The sequence below is a fragment of the Bos indicus x Bos taurus genome, chromosome 15, assembly GCF_003369695.1.
Source record: "Bos indicus x Bos taurus breed Angus x Brahman F1 hybrid chromosome 15, Bos_hybrid_MaternalHap_v2.0, whole genome shotgun sequence".
Taxonomy (NCBI): Eukaryota; Metazoa; Chordata; class Mammalia; order Artiodactyla; family Bovidae; genus Bos; species Bos indicus x Bos taurus.
Window position 1 is genome coordinate 66,589,758 of NC_040090.1, and position 21,936 is coordinate 66,611,693.

Sequence of the window (21,936 nt, forward strand, 5' to 3'; positions counted from 1 at the left end):
TTAAGTAGAATTCAGGAGAAAAAGGCTAGAGCTGGAGAGGAAGCCAGAGGGAGGATCAGCTACTGATGAATATCCCCAAGAAAAGGCCATGATCCTTGTCTCCCCCTAAAGTCCAGCCACAGGGGAATGTGACAGAACCATCCCCTCTACACACACATACACACACACACACACACACACAGGATACATTCAGGATTATGAGGGAGAGAAGATCTGTTCCCTGATTCAAACCAGCTTATCTGAAAAAGTAGCCCACGTGAGCACTCAAGGTTAAATGGAAGATTGAGGTGGTTGTTTAGGGTGTTTGGATATGAGGAACCTAAGGTAGCCTTACAGAAAGTCCTCAGGACACCAAAAGCCCCTCAAAGAGCTAAATGGATGATTTTTCTGTTATAGCTGTGAAGAGTACAGAAGTTAGCTGAACTGGAGCTGGTGACCCTCAAGGGGCTCCACTACAGGAAACTGGGCCCTACAAGTCTGGGGCCATTACCATGCTGGATATGAGACAGACCGGGATGGTATAACACCCAGGATAGAAGACGTGAAGCAAACAATCTTCCAAGCAACCTTTAACCTAGGATGTATTAAAAGATGACTGAATTTGACTGAGTTTAAGTGAAAATGACTAGATTAACATTTCTTCCATGAGATAGAAATGAAGTGCTTAAACAAAAACAATTAAGTCAATGGAGAAGGAAATGGCAACCCAGTCCAGTATTCTTGCCTGGGAAATCCCATGGACAGAGGAGCCTGGTGGGCTCCTCTATAGTCCATGGGATCACAAAGAGCTGGGCACGACTTGGCAACTAAATAACAACAAAGAAGCCAAAATAAAATATGGAAAGGCAAGTGACAAGAATTTTCAAGACTGGGGCTTTGGTTTTCTTTGTGTCTTGATCCATAACCTTTGGACAGGTTACTATTCACGCCAATGCTGCCTTTGGCACAGTAAGAACCTCTGAATCACAGACTGATCTACAGCTTGCACAATGTGAATCCATTCCATTCTGCAGTTTTGAGTCAAGGCCCTGGCTTGTTTTTATTGGGCATTACCCCTTAACTGCACAAATGAAGCTTTTTTAAAAAAATTTATTTTTATTGAAGGATAATTGCTTTACAACAAATAAAGCTTTTGATAATTAAAAAAGAAAGCAATGAAGTTCAGTTTAAAGAGGATTAAAGCTTTTTTTTTCATATATGAATTTATAACTTTTGAGTTATTCCTGTCACAGTAGATAACAGTGTTCAGACACAGAGTCACTAATAAAGAGCAACATCTTTTGAAATGTACCTCATCTTAGATTCTAAGTTAACTACAGTTGTTAACCTAGCCAAAAAGTTAGGTGGAGACTTATGTCTTGGAAAGTATACTATCAATATTGATGAAATAAATGTTTTGGCCTCTTCCTCTTTGCAAACACCCGTAACTATAGTCATAAGACCCAGGGCGCTCTTGTGGAAGTATCATTTAGTTTCAGAAACATTAGAACAATAGTCCCATAGCAGGGAACACAGAGGAAAATAACAAAAATGTAAGAGTTTAGAAAAATGTGAGCGTTAGATTCAAAATGCAAGGAGGCGTGCTCTTCACTTCTCATTAAATTCTTCTATAACAAGTAACTTCTGGGACTTTCCTAGTTGCCCAGTGGCTAAGACTTTGCGCTCCCAGTGCAGATCCCTAGTCAGGGAACTAAGATCCCACATACGGCAACGAAGCCCAGGCATCACCACTACTGAGCCCACGTGCTCTCGAGCCCCCAGGCACCACAACAAGTGAGTCTGCATGCTGAAGGAAGACCCAGCACAGCCCAACAATAACTTCTATTATACTTAGTCTGTTGGAATAACTCATTGTACTAGGTTGGCTAGTGTCCCCCACAAATCCTGCCTGTGAATGACTTGACTCAGAAATATGGTTTCTGCAGATGTAATAAAGATGAGGTCATAGTCCTAAATACAATGACTGATGTCCTTATGAAAAGAGAGGGCACACACAAATGAGAGAGCCATGTGGAGGAGGCAGGTTGGAGTGATTCACCTCCAAAAAACGAAACACCAAGGAGTTCCAACCACCACCAGAAGCTGGGAGAGAAGCAAGGAATATAGATTCTCCCTTAGAACCTACAGAAAGAGCCAACTCTGCCAACACCTGGATTTCAGACTTCCAGACTCCAGAACTCTGAAAAAACACATTTCTGTTGTTTTAAGTCACTCTGTTTGTGGTACTTAGTTATGGCTGCCATAGAAAACCAATCCTTATCTTTTTTATTTATATAACCCATAACCCACATTTTGTGAAATCCTGGGAAGGACAGAGTCAAAAGCTTCATCAGACCTTTGGGAATGTTTGTACTCCATCGTTGAAACAATTTTCTAAGCCCAGTATGAAGCTACTCCTGCCTTGGGTGCCAAATCAGCAAACTGAAACTTAAATAATATAATATTCATGTCCCTATAAATGCTCCACTTGCCCAGAAATAGAGTATATCAAGCCAGAAAATTCCCAATTGCAAGAATTTTTAATAACTTTTTTCTAAGTAAGAACAGATACGCAACCTCAGACAAACTCAAGCCAAATACTCTTTCCTTATTCCCTGATTGACCTAATAGCCTTATAAGGAAATCTCTGACCACCAAGCCAATCATGTGGTTTCCACGTTGCCACTTCTAAAGCTCTGTAAAACTTGCTCTTGCCCCAAATCCCTCAGCAAGAGTGGTCCACTGCTTGTGAGGCACTCTACTCCCCTAATCCATGGCAACTGCATGTTTTCTCTTGAATAAAGGATATCAAACTTGTTATTAAGTTTATTTTTGTCATTTGACATGTATTTGAGTTAAGAAAATGATTACAATAGGAAGATGCAGAATAGTAGCGAGTTCCTAGAAGTAACTTTTATATAATTTATCTTGGAATTTAGAACAAAAAGATACAAAAGATATTTTAGGAAATTCTTAGTGATTTAAAGACAGAAATCCTACTTGTCTCAAGAATGACTTTTGAGCTTGTTCCATGTTCCTCCACCTTTGAGGATGGTTTGGTCTGCTCAACAGTGGCTCCCAAGCCTTTCAATTTTACAAGCAGTGGGTCCCCATTGAACAAGGAACTGCACTAAAAATGTGGGAAATTTTTTAAATTATGAAAATCTTTTATGTTTTAGATTGGGGTGGCTCCTCAGCCATAGGCTAAAAGGAATAACTCAATTCATATCCGCTGGTGTCTTAGGCCTCAGCCATTGAGATATGAACTCAAGAGAAAAATTTGACATAGGCCAGTGGTCCAGAAATGCCACGGATTGAAAGCAAACAATCTTACTGACCACTGCTTACCACTCTGAACATTTATTCTACTTCCAAACATAGGCCAAGAAGCAACCCAACAGCTAGTCCCGACTTCCTTCGCCTGGTATACGCATACTATGAAATGTTCCTATTCATTCAGTGAATACAGTAGAAGTGAACACAAACAAAGGTCAGGTTCTAGAGATACTACCCAAGTAGAATCAATAATATGGTACAGGGAGGGAAGCAATAATCAGTTGCATGATGGTTGCTAACCTGGGAGATGGAGACAGTTATTAAGTGGAGCAAGTCTGTGACAAAAGATGAGATGTTTAAGAAATAGCTGGAAATACATGTTGATCAGTTGGGAGCGATTTGAGACAGTCTGGCACATCAACATTCAGAGGTTGAAGCCACAGAGGTAGATAAAATCACACAGGAAGAGCATGTAGCTCAGTGAGTTGAAATGGAAATGAAATTCTGGGGTGTGCAGGTAGAGGAAGAGCCAGAGAATGAGAAAGCTAAGTGAGATAAATGTGGGACCAGGAGAGAATGGCATCTTTGAGAAACAAATTAACAACCAGGAGTGTTCAAGGTTCAAATGCTGTAAGGAGATCAAGTAAAATGAAGATTGAAAATGAACTTCTGATTAAGCAATAGGAGGTCACTGATGACCTTGGCAAGAGGACCAGTGGGACATAAGCCAATGAGTAATAAGTAGAAGAAATAGAGACAGACTGTACTCTTCTTTAAAGATGTTTAGCAGAATATAAAGGGAGTAAAACAAGGTCATAACATGACCAAGGTGGTGGGAGAAATTTTTTTTAAGAATGGTGGATACTTGAATATGTTTGTAAGCCAGTGATTCACAAACTTTAGTGCATCAGCCTCACCTGGAAGGCTTATTAAAATTCAGATTGCTCCCTGGCCCCCCATACACTGAATGGTTGGTCTGGGGTGGAACTCAAGAACTTCGCTTTTCCAACAAGTTCTTAAGTGATGATAACGCTGTTGGTCTGTGGACTAAAACTTTGAGAACCCCTGTTGTAGGCTAAGGAGGAAATAATCAATAGAAGGATGTTTGGAAGATATACGAAATGTTAAGTATCCTGGAGCAAAACACAGAAGCACTTCAGTGAAAGCATAAAAACAGTTGGTCTTGAGTAGGAAGTGAGGCAGCCCTTCCTCTGAGATAGGTAGGCCAACGAAGATGTGCATTACCAGAGGTAAAGTTTAGAGGCAGAGAAGCAGGTTATGAAAGTGCATGTTTCAAAGTCTTATTTTCTTTGCTTATTTTCTCAAAGTAAAGTCATCTGCTGAGAACGGAGGAGGTAAGGTAGAGTGTGTGTGCGCGCTCAGTCGCTGAGTCGTTTCTGACTCTTAGTGACTCCAAGGACTGCAGCCCGCTGAGCTCCTCTGTCTATGGGATTCTCCCAATATTCATAAGAATATTGGAGCGGGATGCCATTTCCTTCTCCAGGTGATCTTCCCAATGCAGGGATCAAACCTGTGTCTCCTGCATTGCAGGCGGATTCTTTACCACTGAGCCAAGGTAGAGTAGGGGGAAGGATAATTACACTTAGCAGCCATAGGAAAAGGCCTTGTAAAAATAGTCCCATGCCCCACCTTTTCTTAGAGTTACGAGAATTACAGTCTCTTAACCAGGAGTGTTAATTTTCAAATCTGGCTCATTGAAAGTTGGCTCTTTATTCTCTGCCTTCCTACTTTCCACTGCTACCCTTCAAACATCAAACACTGTTGAAGAAACTTGTAAGTAGTATCAGTCTGTTTCAGCAACCACACACACACACACACAAAACTCATTTATCATTAAGTGAAAATAGCAAACCTCAGTACACCCAGGGAAGTTTCCTGTCATTCTTTTAGATTGTTGTTGTTTAATCTTTAAGTCATGTCTGACTCTTTGCAACCCCGTGAACTGCAGTATGCCAGACTTCCCTGTCCTTCACTATCTCCCAGAGTTTGCTCAAATTCATGTCCATTCAGTCCGTGATGCCATCCAACCTCTCCTCCTCCCTTCTCTTGCTCTCAATCTTTCTCAGCATCAGAGTCTTTTCCAAGGAGTCGGCACTTTGCATAAAGTGGCCAAAGTATTGGAACTTCAGCGTCAGTCCTTCCAATGAATATTCAGGGTTGATTTCCTTAAGGATTGACTGGTCTGATTTCCTTGTTGTCCAAGGGACTCTCAAGAATCTTCCCCAGCACCACAGTTCAAAAGCATCAATTCTTCAGCATTCAGCCTTCTTTATGGTCCAACTCTCACATCTGTATGTGACTACTGGAAAAACCATAGCCTCGACAATATGGACCTTTGCCAACATACCCTGTCTAGGTTTGTCATAGCTTTTCTTCCAAGGAGCAAGCACCCTTTAATTTCATGGTTGCACTCACCGTCCAGAGTTTTGGAGCCCAAGAAAATGTCTGCTACAGTTTCCATTTTTCCCCCATCTACTTGCCATGAAGTGATGGGACTGGATGCTATGATCTTAGTTGTCTGAATGTTGAGTTTGAAGCCAGCTTTTACACTCTTTTCTTTCAACTCCATCAGGAGGCTCTTTAGTGTCTCTTTGCTTTCTGCCGTTAAAGTGGTATCATCTGCATATTGGAGGTTGTTATTTCTCTAGGCAATCTTGATTCCAGCTTGTGAGTCAATCAGCCCCACATTTTGCATGATGTACTCTTCATGTAAGTTAAATAAGCAGGGTGAAAATATACAGTCTTGACGTACTCCTTTCCCAGTTTTGAACCTGTCCATTATTAGTTAGAACCATGTCAGGTTCTAACTGTTGCTTCTTGACATGCATACAGGTTTCTCAGGGGACAGGTAAGGTGGTCTGGTATTCCCAACTCTTGAAGAATCTTCCAGTTTGTTGTGATCCACACAGTCAAAGGCTTTAGTGTAGTCAATGAAGTGGATATTTTTTTGAATTCCCTTGCTTTATCTATGATTCAGTGGATGTTGGCAATTTGATCTCTGGTTCCTCTGCCTTTTCTGAATCTAGCTTGTACATCTGAAAGTTCTTGGTTCACATACTGCTGAAGCCTAGCTTGAAGGATTTTGAGAATAATCTTGCTAGCATGTGAAATGAGTGCAATTGTACAGTAATTTGAACATTCTTTGGCATTTTCTTTCTTAGGGAATGGAATGGAATGAAAACTAATCTTTTCCAGTTCTCTGGCCACAGCAGAGTTTTCCAAATTTGTTGGCATATTGAGTGCAGCATCATCTTTTAGGATTTTAAATAGTTTAGCTGAAATTCTGTCACCTCCATTGGCTTCATTCATAGTAATGCTTCCCAAGGTCCAGGATGTCTGGCTTTAGGTCAATTACCACACCACTGTTGTTACATGGGCCATTAAGACTGTTTTTGCACAGTGCTGTGTATTCTTGCCACCTCTTCTTAATCTGTTTCTCTTAGGTCCTTGCCATTTCTCTCCTTTATTGTGCCCATCTTTGCATGAAATGTTCCCTTGGTATCTCCAATTTTCTTGAAGAGATCTCTATTCATTTCCATTCTATTGTTTTCCTGTATTTCTTTGTATTGTTCACTTAAGGCTTTCTCTCTTCTTGCTGTTCTCTTAACTCTGCATTCATTTGGGTCCATCTTTCCCTTTTTCTTTTGCCTTTCACTTCTCTTTCCTCAGCTGTTTGTAAGGCCTCCTCAGACAACCCCAGAAACTTTGCCTTCTTTATTTTTCTTGGGGATGGTTTTGGTCACCACCTCCTGTACAGTATTATGAACCTGTCTCCAGTTCATAGAGGTGGTACCAGATCCATGACAATTAGTCCATAGTTGTTCAGGCACTCTGTCTACCAGATCTAATCCCTTGAATCTATTGGTCACCTCCACTGTATAATCATAAAGGATTTGAATTTGATTTAGGTTATACCTGAATGGCCTAGTGGTTTTCCCTTTGCAATTTAAGCCTGAATTTTGCAATAAAGAGTTCACAGTCTGAGCCACAGTCAGCTCCCAGTCTTGTTTTTGCTGACTGTAAAGAGCTTCTCCATCTTCAGCTGAAAAGAATATAATCAATCTGATTTCAGTAGTAACCATCTGATGATGTCCATGTGTAGAGTCATTCTTTAGATAAAAACAGTCAAAAACTAATGTAGACCCAAGTTGGGATTAGCACTTGTGACATTAGGATGTTACCAATTGGGAGAGCAGGCTGCTACTTAACTCTCTTTACCCACTGTGGATCTATCAAAGATGTTTTAATCTGGAATACTTAAAATTTACACAGAATTGTTTGTATCTTTATGTCTTTTTCTTTAATCAGATGCTCACCAAGTCTGTAACTCCTCAACAGTTTAAGGCACCTGTTTCAGACTGTCCATTGGTTAAAAATAGAAGTTTAGTGACATGCAAAAGCCATATTTGATTTTATTGTCTAAGAATAAGGAATTAGAAAATAAAGTCTTCCCATTTAAAACTTAAAAGTATTGAACTCTACTTTGTTCTCAAGCACAGATGCTCTCATTCATTTGTTCAATTCACATCTCAAAGCCAGACTATTTCTTTATGCATTGTTTTATCAAGTGGATCCAACTTTGGATATTTAGGGGTATCTCTTTGAGAAAAATATAAATTACAACTAATAAAATATAAATTACGAGTAACAAAATATAAATTACAAGTAACAAAGCTCTTAGTGCCCTTTCCAGGGCCTTGGGAGGTCTAAGGGACCCAGAAGCTAATGACTAATCTGTTCGTAGGTTCTGGTGAATCTTAAACTGAGGTCACAATTTTTACTGCCTTCATTTCCAAGTCAATTTCCACTCACTGCTCAAATCCCAGTTAAAAGTCCAAGGTTGATTTTAGGGTCATTGCCGCTGCTGCTAAGTTGCTTCAGTCGTGTCCGACTCTGTGCGACCCTATAGATAGATGGCAGCCCACCAGGCTCCTCCGTCCACAGGATTCTCTAGGCAAGAATACTGGAGTGGGTTGTCATTTCCTTCTCCATTTAGGGTCATTATGAAGTGCTAAAGACTGAATGACTGCTTCTCTCCAAAGGTCATATGTTGAAACCTAACTCTCGATGTGTCATTACTGGGAGGTGGGGCCTTTAACTTTGGGAGGTAATTAGGTCATGAGAGTGGAACCCTTATGAATGAGATTAGTGCCTTTATAAAGGAGACCCAAAGCCCTTTAAAGTTTCTTTCTGCATGTGAGGACACAGTGAGGTATCAGCGGTCTGCAACCTGAAAGCGGTTCCTCAACAGAACCAACCATGCTGGCACCTTGATCTCAGACTTTGAACCTCCAGAACTATGAGAAATACATCTGTATTGATTTATAAGTCATCCAGTTCACGGTACTTTTTTATAACCACCAAGACTAAGACACAGTCTGTCTTCATAAACTTACTACTAAACTATCTCTAGGTTTGAAATTTAAATACTTCAAAAATTTCAAAATACACACAAAACATTAAATAATTAGTTTTATATTTTTTACTTTGATATAAGATTTAAATTTTGGTAATGACACGGCATATCTAAACAGATGAATGAATGCAGTTTCAGGTTTAAAATTCTGACCTCCTCCAGGCATGACAGCCCTATGCTATCATCAACAGAAAAGATATTCCTGTTAGCTTTCCTTTTGAACTTGAATTTGAAATTTAAAAGAAAGAAGCGGGTTACTTTTTGTATTTCTGATTCCTAAGCCTGGCTAAAATTTACCATTTCACCATGAAATATGTAAATGCACCTATTATAAAAATTTTAATTAAACTCTGAGAAACTACTGAGAAACTATCAGTAGAACATCAACATTTTCTTGATAGGTGAAAGCTTTTATATTACATTTTTATTTTGCAAGAAAATAAATTATACAACTTAAAAAATAAAATCCAAAAATTAAGCAGTTCATCAAAATATTTCAGCCTACTACATACAGAAACTGCTACCATTTAAAATTGTACAGCATTATCATCTCAGTATGTAGTGGCACACATTCAAAATCGTATATACCATACGAGGATAGATTACAACTTAGGAACTCAAATTTGTTCAACACTCCAGACAACGTATATAGTGTAGATGACAGGAAAGCTCTCATTGTAGTGTTTATTTCACCAACATAACATTGGAAGAGTTTTTAAGACAGCATCCCAGTCATTTACATGAAAATAGAAAAAACAAGCTTGAGTTTAAGATAGCAAATCTTTCTGGAAAACTAGCAGATCTTTCACACAAATTGAATTTTTAAAATTTGCCCTTTGAGCAGGGCCAATGACATCCTACTCCAAATAATGCAAAATACTTTTAAACTAGTCCAGTCATATTTTGTATTAAATTTAATAAAAGGTAATTTATTAAGAAAGCTAACATTTCCTTTTTGGAAATTTTAACATTTATGCACAAAATAAGAGTAAAGAGATTTAAATAAAGTTTGCCAGAATGCAGGGATCCCTCCAATAAATGTAAAATTGGAAGACTTCAGAATTTATTTCAAGATCCTCATTAAATCACTGGAACAGTAATATTCTAAATATTTAACTCATTGTAAGCATTAAAATTGTTCTATATTTTCACTTGGAAAGTTTTGCTTCATATCTCCTTACTCTGGCAATGAGATGGTAATAAAGGTTAGCATTTGCAAGATGGCTTCACCTTTATATTAGAAGATGAATGCTCAAATCTTAAATTAACCTCTGAAGTGTCCTATTGCCATACTGCTCATGAAAAAAATATATACGTATATTTGTATACATTTTCCCTTAACCATGTCAGATTTCATCCCTGCTCAGATAGCACTAATTTTTAGTTCACATTAGAGAAAAGGGACTTATTAATAAAGGATACTAACAGTGATTCTGTACCTTTAGCAAATTGCTGGTAGGTTTTTGTTTCCAGATCCTTTTTTTTTAAATTTTTAATTAGCAAATTTATTGTCAAAATATATTTAAAGAAAATTCAACAATGGAATAGGCACCTTGTCAACTAAATGATTTTCATGAACACCAAATTGTAGTTAGATAAACTTTTGTATACATAAAGAAAAAAATAATGAAAACTGTAAGTCTACAGTATTTGCTGCTGTTCTATTCCCCAATATACAACTAGGACATAATAAGCTATTAAAAAATTTATAAAATTGTATAGAAAACTTTGCTATGGATTTAGAGTTACCCACTTTTGCATTAAATTTACCTTTATAAATCAAAATATCATGGCTCTCATTCTTAAACGACTGAAAAAGATTAGAAATTCCAAACAAGTTTTGAGAACAATTCTGGTTTAAAACATCAACAAATTTTAAACTTTAAGAAACAGACTATAATTTTTCTTTCCATTGCTTCTTCCTTTGGTGTTCCTGTACTGGATAAGCAAATATGCCGATACCAAACTATTTGTTAAACATAAGGGCCACAATTATTACCAAATTATCAGTTTTTTTTAATTTCAAATTTATTCCATTGTTAACAGTCATCTAGTCAAAGAAAACAGTAAGCACTAATTTAGACTAATTTTCACAATATTCTTAGTCATTGCCATATGCTACCTAAGAGTTCAAGTGTAAGATTTTCCTGTGAATTTCACAATAGGTCTTTGACTATAACCAGCAAAACCTTAAATGTTTTAAGTTTGCTTTCCTTCATCAGGCCATCTCACAAAGCCTCTTGGGACTGGGGACAGACTCCATGAAATGCTGTTAAAAGCACTCTACAATAATACTGTATGCTGTTCAACACTCTGGCACTCCATTTTCTACTACCATCAAAATCATTTAAAATATTACTTAATATCAAATAAAATATAATTTGCAAGAAAAGTTTTGAAATGGGCACCACAATGAATAAAATCCATGTTGACCCATTCTTTCCCAGTGGGGAATAAGTTTTCCTTTTTTAAGTTGTTCACGTCCTCAAGTCCAAAAATCTCCATTACTCTGGGTATTCAGTTGCCAGCAACTAAAAAGTTGCTACTTTGGATTGACTGAAAAAAAACAAGTTTAAGTGTTGCCTTCTGAACATTATTTAAATGTTTACTTTTAAAATATATAAATATACATATACATATTATTTGGCAAGTTTATTGTTCATATTAAGATTGCAACAATTCTGCTTATGCTTTTCAGGTCTATGTTGTGGTTTTTCTTTACCTCCTAGGTGACTGATAATTATTACTTTTTAAAACAGAATGTCTTCCTTTCCAGAAACCTGAGGCTACAAATCCCTAATAATGAGACTTTAAAACTTCAAAGTATTTCTATGCTACAGATTAAGAGGTCAGTTATATAATTGTATTATATTAAAGCAGGAGATTTCTGCCTTGTTTTTTAATGAATTCGAGTGTAGCATAATAAATATTAGGTATATAATATTAAGTGTCTTAGTAAACACTTAATACGCGAGTTTTGCTATTTTTGACTCTGAAGTTGAAATGATCTATCTCCATACATTTTTTTTAAACAACTAAAATAACAATATGAGCTTCACTTTTTCAAAACAAACTCTCTGGCCATATAAGATAAAAAAAAAAAAAAAAAAAAACACTCCATTTAACAATGAACAACTAAAACAGTAGTCTCCTGCTTAATGAAAGCCAACATTTTTTAGGTGGAAAAATTTACTATCACTTTGAAGTCACCACTAAAATCCAGTTGTTATACTGAAGCAGTGTTTGAACATATGATAATACTAAATACTTTTCATCTATATCTGCCCTGTCCCAATGTTGTGTAGACCAGCTCACTCTTTTGATCAAAAGAAATCAAGAGTGCTATTTCTAGTTTTAATTGCATTTTTTAAAAAAACAAAACACAACAGCATTTTTCAGTGCACAAACATCTGAAGATCCTTCCTTGTGCAAATACATTTTTCTAAGAGAGGAAAAAAAAAGAAAAAAAAAAGCAACAAGAACCCCACTTTCACCCTCCCAACTGTTATTTCTTCTGGTGGGTATAAATCAGGTTTTTAAAAGCTCATAATGGGCTCTTTGTGAATGCAAGTTTCTCCACAAAACAGCATGCTGTTAAAACAGAGTGGTGCAACATGAAAGGAATGCCACCATGCTAACTAATGTGATTGGCAAAATATAGTTGTTTTGTTAGGTAAGGCAGAGATTTTAATATTTATGTAATCAAAGTCCAACTAAACCTTCCCCTAGCACAAACTGTAAGAACTTTCTGCCGAAGCACTCCAAAATTTGGGTTCTTAATATTGTCCATGATATTCAAAATTATGCCATATATATGAAAGTGTTGATATCAGATTCATCTCTTCTGATGTATTTGTGCTCTATTAGCCATTCTATTTGCTCTTTTATCATTTTCTTTTGTGGCAGGAACATGTTTTTCAAAATTTCTACTAATTCAGTCTGCAGCTGAGCATTACTAATTTTCTTTCTCATCTTCATTATTTGTATGATAGCTTCCTAAAAGAAAAAATAAAAATAAAGTATTAAATTATTTTAAGTAAAACAAAACAAAAAATGACTTTTAATGTTTTTTATCCTCTATCCAACATCTATCCAAAGGATTAGCAATCACTGGATTAACCTTGAGACCCGTAACAAACAAAAGTATCTTCTTTTCACTCTGGAAAACAAAATCTGCATATTATGGATATTCTGAAAAATAAGGAAAAGCAAAATTACTCATATCCCTTTTTACATACTTTTCCCCTTGTATTTACAGTTACTTCTTTGTATAGTAGTAGCAGTCAGTTGCTTTAGTTGCTGTTTTAAAAATTAATAATCATTACTTTTTATATACTTATCAGATTAATGAGCTGTACTTATTCTCAAGTACCTTCAGTTTATAATGACTCGACTAAATGGTTCAACTTTCTGGAGGAGTAAGCACTTTTCATCTAAGTCAATCTTATTAATAATTTCCTTGATGATTTAATTACTATTAATCTATATAATATAGATAATTAGAAAATTACTAATTATTCTCTCTTTTGTCTTTTCCAGTACAAGGTCTCTTCTTAGTCAACAAAAGACATCCATCTGCCTTACTGGAGATTAGAATTCATTATAAAAAGTTTGAAAACAGAAATGTGTTAATATTTGCTTTTAAACACTGAAAAACGGAGATTTGCTACAAGGCAATAGGCTTGGGACTCAGGCACTATTCAGTATGAGAAAAGTATACCATCAACTTCCTCTGTACAGACATGAGAATTCCTACACTGCCACTAGCAAGTCAGAAGAATTACTCCTAACAGTATGTCCATATCCACACTCTGGATCACAGGGGTTTATGTCAAGGGTTCAGGGAGAAAGAAGGAAGAGGGAAAAAGTATGTCTTCCTTCAGGCACTTGTACATTACAGAAACCAGTAAGGAGGAAAGAACAATTGTAAATATTCTAATTTCTCTTACTCTAGCTTTGGTAGAGGTGAAAATGATGGCTGTGTTAGAGATGTTAAAAACAGAGATCACAGGGGTTCTGGCCCTGGTCTCATTTAATATGTTGGAGGTCACTTGAAAAGTGGCATGATATGATGGAAATAATTTGCAATTCTGAATTTCTCAGTTTCCATATGATATAGATAGAGTTTAGAGCTCATGGACCTGGCACAGGGCCTTCAGTGGCAGGAAAACATGACCCTGTAGCAGCAGATGATAATAACAGTGTGCCATGTAAGCCAAAGGCCACAAAGAATATGTAACAGAGCCTTAGAGGGCTCAGGAACTCAGTAAGAGCAGACAACAGGCAACCAGACCAGGAAAAGAGGCCATGCAGTCTTACTGCTGGAAAAAAAAATGAACCATAGTTCATTTGCTACAGATATCAGCAATATATAGTAACAAAAAGTTATATTTCCATAGGTGACAGATAAAGCCCTCTATAGCTGACAGAACACTGTCACAACCATATAGACATGATAATCCCTTCACTGTCACTATGAGGTCAAGTGAATTTCTCAACTTCAGTACATCCAGATGCCTCTGTGAAAATAGCAAAGAATGGGGGATGGGTGGAGCAGAATCAGGGAGAAATACAGAAAGTCCAACTATAACTTAAAGGGACAGCTTGGATTAGTAGACTGAGCATAATTATGAATTAGTTTTAGACAAAACAAAAAAACTTCATTTTCTCTGCACATCTTATGTTAATAGTATGACTATACCTGCCCATTTCGTTTCATATCTCAACAGAATCCATCTGGATTTACCCTGGTGTAGCCATAAACTAGGACTATGTCATGCTTTTTCCTCCCAGAAGTAAAATTTTCCGAAATCTCTTACTGAGTAATACATTCCCTTTTCATGGGACATAGAAATCATTTCCTTTATTGCAAAGTTCATCTACACTTATATAGGAGGTTTAATTCTGAGTTACTTTCTTCAGTTAATCTGTTTGTTATACTGTTTCATATTTGTAGATACTTTCATAAGTTTTAATATTTGGCAAGGCAAGTTCCACCACCAACACTTTATATTTTAAGGTTCTTAATCACCCTCATCTATTTATTCTGGTAAAACTGTGAATCCATTTTTAAAATTACAAAAATATTCCTTGTTGAAAATTTTTTAAATTTAATTAATTTATTTATTTTTGGCTTTGCTGGATGACTGTGCGGGTTTTCTCCAGTTGCAGCGAGCTAGGGCTGTTCTCTGTTGCAGCGTGCAGACTTTTGACTGCAGTGGCTTCTCCTGTTGCCAAGCACAGGCTCTAGGCATGTGAGCCTCAGTGGTCGTTGCACATGAGCTCAGTAGTTGTGGCTCCCAGTCTCTGGACACAGGCTCGATAGTTGTGGTACACGGACTTAGCTGTCTCATGGCATGTGGGATCTTCCTGGACCAGAGATCAAATCTGTCTTTCCTGCACTGGCAGGCGTATTCTTTACCACTGAGCCACCAGGAAAACCTCAGTTGAATTTTTATATGATATTCAGCAGACTCATTACTAGTATGGGGTTAATTCAGCCTTATCATTAAAAAATATGGTATTTCACATTAAACAAAAGCCAGATACAAAAGCATATACTGTCTGCTTCCATGTATATGAAGACTGAAGAACAAGCAAAACTAAGCAACAGTGACGGGAATCAGGTAGGTTGAAGGGGGAGATTGGCTGAATGAGAGACATGAGGAAAGAGTGATAGAAATGTTCCATATTTTAATTGAGGTGACAGTCATACAGTGATACACATTTAGCAAAACACATTGAAAACTATGAAATGTGTATTCTATTGTATGTAAATTACACCTCAATAAAAAATATACAGTAAGTAAAAAGGAACATGATCTATTTATTCAAATCTCCTTTTGAATCTCTTAGGTGAAGGCTCCTCTCTTCATATAGGTCTGCTGCTGCTGCGGCTGCTGCGGCTGCTGCTGCTGCTACGTCGTTTCAGTCGTGTCCAACTCTGTGCGATCCCATAGATGGCAGCCCACCAGGATCCCCCATCCCTGGGATTCTCCAGGCAAGAACACTGGAGTGGGTTGCCACTGCCTTCTCCATCATATAGGTCTAACTACTTTTTAAAGAAATGTCTGTGAATTCTATGTTTATCACCAAATAGAAAAGCATTTAATTTTTACTTATCTTTTCTCTGCTCCTTTATTATATCATATAATCTACAAGTACTGAAAAATTTTAATCTTTTCTTTTTTGTTTCATGCTTGATTACATTGGCCAATAGTTTCAAACAATATTAAATGAAAATAGTAAAAGTGGGACAACTTGGTTTTAATTAGTTCTAAAGTTAAAACAGTCATTCATTAGTTTGCAATAGGTATTCTTATCATGTTCAGAAGGTTATCAAAATCCTAGTTTTAAAATGTTTAAAATAATCCCTCATTTCCCATTACAATGGAATCAGAAATCTTAAGATTAAATAAAAATGAAAATACTCAATCCTAGAATTGTAACCTGTCACTGATAATATATATATATTCTCTTTGACATACAGTCAGAGAAGCATAACCTAAAACCAAGGTTTGGCCCAACCAATAGAATCTACCATAGACCATCAAGTCATACAAATACCTCTACCAGCAACTAGGAGAATTCTATTAATATAATTTTTAAATTTCAGGAAAATGAAGTAGCTTTCCCGTTACAAGAGGTTTGAGTACCTACATTTCTTTAATTACAAAAAAAAAGATTTAATGATTAAAAAAAAACAACAACCAACTTTTTCAAAATTTAGACATTCTATCTTAACATTACAAACCTGGGTTCTCAGTATTCTTAGTTGAACTATTCCTTCATTCTCTTCCTCTCTCATTCTTTCTGTAGTGAGCTGCAAGCGTCCAATCAAGTTGATTTTACCCCTTTTCTGAACTTTTGCATTTTTTCTATAAAAAAATTAAATCAAATATTTTACGGTGAAAGGTCTTTTAAACATCATTTTATAGCAACAATGTCTAAGAGAAATATTTAGAAATATTCTAAAAATTAATATTCAGCATTGCTTAAGGGAAAAATAACAACATATAGCTTTATTAAAATGAACCCTATGTTTTCCCTCAAACATGATCAAAGCTCTGTTAATACTTAAGTATGAGTACACTCCATATAATAACAAAGTAAATATAATTTATTTTGTCATGAAAGTCATTAGATAATTGAAGATATATCAGTTATAATTCAGCATTATCTTCTAATTGGGATCTCAAGGAAATAGTTCTCTGTGTGGATAAAGTTGCTTTAGAGTACAAAAGGATGTTTATTTTAAAGATGAAAAGCAATATGGTGTAAAGTCAGACACCAAAAGTATCCAGTTCATTCAACTAAATGGCATAAATCTAAAGTGACGGCAGCACACAGATATGCTTTAAATATCATGTAAAGAAGGTAATTATTTTCCTAACAATAAAATATCAAAATTCAAACATGCTATTTTTATTTTAGATCAACCAACATAAACCTTACATTAAACTGAACTCCTGGTTCACTGAGAAGAGGGTACCTTCTGTAAAGTCTTTGGGTGAGTTGACTTGAGGTTCATACAATAAAACTTGCCGTTTGAGCTTTGGAAAAGCTACTAAAGACTGTGAAGAATAAAGAAAAAAAATAGTTTCTATAAACACTATAGAATTCTCAAACATGACCAATATAGATGAGAAAAATTATGAGCACAAATTCTGAATTCAAACTTTTATTTGCTACTTCATAAACATAACAATGTTCATGCATAATGAGGAAAGAGAATGAGAAAAAGAGTTGGTTATGAGGAAACAATAAATGCTCTCTTTACAATAAGACAAACAAAAACAAAACAAAACTAAAGGGATTGATCATATATGACCACAGCAAACACCACTGTCAGTTACAAACCAGCTGTTTCTCTCTAGAGAGTAATTTATTTTGCAACTATTAAGAGGCATATGGACTAGGGGTAAAATTTAGTTTTGAACAGGAGGGCTAATAAGTACATTTTGCGGGGCCTCAAAAGAACCAAAGTTTTCTAATTCTTAAGAGTTTTGGTTATCATAAAAATCACTGAACAACATTCTCAATACGAAATCTTTGGTCATGCTTTTTCACAGGTAACATTTAAATAACAACTGAATCTTTCTCTCTTTTTTGCCATTCGGGCTCAGTAACTTTCATGTTTTCAATTTCTTATTGTTCCATAAGTAATTCACTAGTGTGCTTTTCTTGGTTAAAAGTCATTTGATTGTTATGAATTCATAAATTTATTATAACACAAGACAATACCTATTTCCTGCTATGTGAGAGGACACAACTAAAAAAAAAAAACATAAAAACAAACCAACCCATAAAGTCCTCCTAAGCTCAGCATCAGGGAGTTCAGTTGCAAGTTTTAGATTTTCAAAGCTGATTTTCTCTCTGGGTCTTTGGTTCCATGCAAACAATACAGCCAGCTGAAACGTAGTTACCTCCAAATCATATTGGCCTACTTCATTCTTAAATGTTATCTATAATAGATAAAATAATTTTAAAAATAAGAATCTCTTTATGAGGATTACCATTTATCTACTATAATATCTCTTATATGAGATTATATATAAAAGACTGGTAGTTATCTTCCAATATCCATTCTTCCTTTCTTACATGGTAATAAAAATTTCAGCAGACCTTAATGACTATCCAAAATAAAGGCTCATCTCTCAGCTTTCCTGCACAAAATGTGGCCATGTGACTAAGTTCTGGCCAATGAGATTTGAGTAGAAATAATAGGAGAATCTTCCAGAAGTTGCCATTAAAGGAAATTATACCATTACATCTTTCGTCTCCTGTTGGCCTAGAACACAGACATAGTGAGAGGATCATACTGGATTCTGCAGGCAAGGGAATACCTTAAGGATGGTGCTATAACCAATAGTTTATGTCCCTAACAAATTCATGGAACAGATCCACTATACCTGATCAAACTTTCACTTGCAAGAAAAGGAAAGATCTACCTTGTTTGAACAAATCTTATTTGGAGTCTTGCTACAACCAAACCAATATCTGAACTAACACACCATCTACTTACAATTCCATTTGACATGAGATGATGCCAATGTAATTTTCTTCCACTATGGTTCTTTTTGTAGAATTCTTCTACTTCAGGTATCAAATCCTCCAGTTCAGTAGGAAGTGAGACAAAGACTTTTTCAGAGCTTCTTGACCAGGCACCAGCATTCAGAATTTTTATATTAACTGAATCAGCTATAGGAATGTATGTCAGAAAATATAAAGCAAATAATCTTAACAATGGATAAAACTCAAAATACATAGACAGTGGGTAAACTTTGGTGTAAAATAAACAGTACTCTAAAGATTTTGTTAAAAGTGTCTTTTTGTTTCAAAGATCCAACCAGTCCATTCTGAAGGAGATCAACCCTGGGATTTCTTTGGAAGGAATGATGCTAAAGCTGAAACTCCAGTACTTTGGCCACCTCATGCGAAGAGTTGACTCACTGGAAAATATTGTGATGCTGGAAGGGATTGGGGGCAGGAGGAGAAGGGGACAAGAGAGGATGAGATGGCTGGATGGCATCACTGACTCGATGGACGTGAGTCTGAGTGAACTCTGGGAGTTGGTGATGGACAGGGAGGCCTCGCGTGTTGCAATTCATGGGGTCGCAAAGAGTCGGACATGACTGAGCGACTGAACTGAACTGAACTGAAGAGTTAGTAAACCTAATTTCTGCTTTGCAGGATATCTTCAAGGAATGTGGACTTAGAAACATACTTGTATTGATTGCTGCTTAGGTCTATTTTTAATTTACTAGAAAACAAAGTTTTTTTTAAGTTTTTTAAATGTATGTAATTATAAAATAATACCTGGTAACGCCAATTTATTGTTTTTGTGCATTTCCTTAAAAGCTTGGTTCAAATCTTCAGATACTTTTATGTCCTGAAACATTCTAGCAAGCTTGTTTACATAATCTGCTGGCATACCAACTTCCTATGAAAAGCAAAGACAGAAGAAGTAATAAATGATATATTAGGAAAAATTTTAATGGAAAACTAAATTTTATATGCTTTAATACAAAATTCTTCTTCTCTTATATTTATATTTATAATCCAATACCTATTAAATTTGATTCTTTGAGACTACACAGAATATACAGGCAATTCTGGCTTTTTATGCACCATTCTAAAATGCATGAATTTCAGGTACCACAGTGTAGTGAAATAATACCAGTACCTCAACAACACTGCTCAACTTTCAATTACCATTATACATTAAATTTGAGTAAGGCATAAAGCTCAAACTTTACTTCTAGCTCTTCATTATACAAACCACTAACAAAGAGCACATCCATCAATGACTAATCACAGTATTTCTTTCAAAATCTGTTAGTCATCTGTTTATTCAGTTCACCCACAGACAGCAAAGATGTAGCTTTGTTGCACCCATGTCCTCAACTGATAAATCATGTGATATTTTACAAAAATGGGTAACTGAGAGAAGTCAAGAAAGATGATAAAAATACAGACAAAAAAGAGAGAAAATAATGTTAATGAAAATAAAGCAGAACGTAAATGGAGCTTTAGAAGAAAGGGCTGACAGTGACTGTAATGTCTGTTGATAAATAGGTATAGAAACTTAATGAAGGCAAATAATCAACATAAGTGAAAAAAGTGGTATTGACTAAAAAAAAAAAAATAGATGAGGAAGTGATGCCAGCAAAAACTCTGTAAAATCAAAAGTTTGGAAGGTGACTCAAACTTACAAAGAGTATGACAACTCTTCAAAATAAACAAAAGGTGCTCACTAAGTAACTTGTCACTCACATGACAAGAAAATAAGTACTAGTCAAACTACTCTTCATTTTAGTAACAGTGCTATTGAGATATAAATCATCTATCTCAAAATTTGCCCTTTTAAAGTATATAATTAATCAGGTTTTAGTATACTGAAAGAGTTATGCAACTATCACCAGTATCTAACTTTAGAACATTTTCATCATCACCAAAAGAAACTCTGTACTTACTAGCAATCACTACCATATTCCTCTACTCTTCCATTTCTGGTAATTATTTATATTTTGTCTCAACAGATTTGGCTACTTTGTATTGGGGGAATCATACTGTATGTGAAACCAACCCTGAATACTCATTGGAACAACTGATACTGAAGCTGAAGTTCCAACACTTTGCCACCTCATGTGAACAGCGGACTCAGTGAAAAAGACTCACTAGGAAAGGCAGAAGGAGAAGAGGGTGACAGAGAATGAGATGGCCGGATGGAATCACCGATGCAGTGGACAAACTTGGGCAAACTCTGGGAGATAGTGAGGGACATGGAAGCCTGGTGTTGCAAACAGTCAGATAAGACTGGGTGACAGACAACAACTGTATGTGGTGTTTTGTGAATGGCTTCTTTTGCTTAGCATAGTATTTTCAAAGTTCATCCATGTTGCATGTATCAGTACTTAATTTCTTTTTATTGCCAAAGATATTCAACTCAGTTCAGTTCTGTTGCTCAGTCGTGTCCAACTCTTTGTGACACCAAGAACGCCAGGCCTCCCTGTCCATCACCAACTCCCAGAGTCCACCCAAACCCATGTCCATCGAGTCAGTGATGCCATCCAACCATCTCATCCTCTGTCGTCCCCTTCTCCTCCTGCCCTCAATCTTTCCCAGAATCAGGGTCTTTTCAAATGAGTCAGCTCTTTGCATCAGGTGGCCAACGTACTGGAGTTTCAGCTTCAACATCAGTCCTACCAATGAACACCTAGGAATGATCTCCTTTAGGATGGACAGGTTGGATCTCCCTGCAGTCCATGGGACTCTTAAGAGTCTTCTCCAACACCACAGTTCAAAAGCATCAATTCTTCGGCGCTCAGCTTTCTTCACAGTCCAACTCTCACATCCACACATGATCACTGGAAAAACCATAGCCTTTACTAGACAGACCTTTGTTGGCAAATTAATGTCTCTGCTTTTCAATATGCTGTCTAGGTTGGTCATAACTTTCCTTCCAAGGAGTAAGCGTCTTTTAATTTTATGGCTGCAGTCACCATGTGCAGCGATTTTGGAGCCCAAGAAAATAAAGTCAGCCACTGTTCCCACATCTATTTGCTATAAAGTGATGGGACCCGATGCCATGATCTTTGTTTTCTGAATGTTGAGCTTTAAGCCAACTTTTTCACTCTCCTCTTTCATCAAGAGGCTCTTTAGTTCCTCTTCACTTTCTGCCATAAGGGTGGTGTCATCTGCATATCTCAGGTTATTGATATTTCTCCCAGCAATCTTGATTC

General features: G+C 36.4%; 1 protein-coding gene across 3 annotated transcripts in view; it reads right to left on the reverse strand.

Moving 5' to 3' along the window:
* Positions 1-9,077: 9,077 nt before the first annotated feature.
* CUL5 (cullin 5) overlaps positions 9,078-21,936 on the reverse strand; it is a 130,236-nt gene continuing 117,377 nt past the window's right edge. For all 3 annotated transcript variants that reach the window (XM_027563842.1, XM_027563843.1, XM_027563844.1), the window contains 6 exons: positions 19,511-19,634; positions 18,717-18,892; positions 17,995-18,156; positions 17,147-17,265; positions 16,446-16,569; positions 9,078-12,688 (listed from right to left, as the gene is read on the reverse strand). In XM_027563842.1, coding sequence (XP_027419643.1) covers positions 12,494-12,688; positions 16,446-16,569; positions 17,147-17,265; positions 17,995-18,156; positions 18,717-18,892; positions 19,511-19,634 — 900 coding nt within the window. In that variant the 3' untranslated portion in view covers positions 9,078-12,493. The remainder of the gene's footprint in view (positions 12,689-16,445; positions 16,570-17,146; positions 17,266-17,994; positions 18,157-18,716; positions 18,893-19,510; positions 19,635-21,936) is intronic.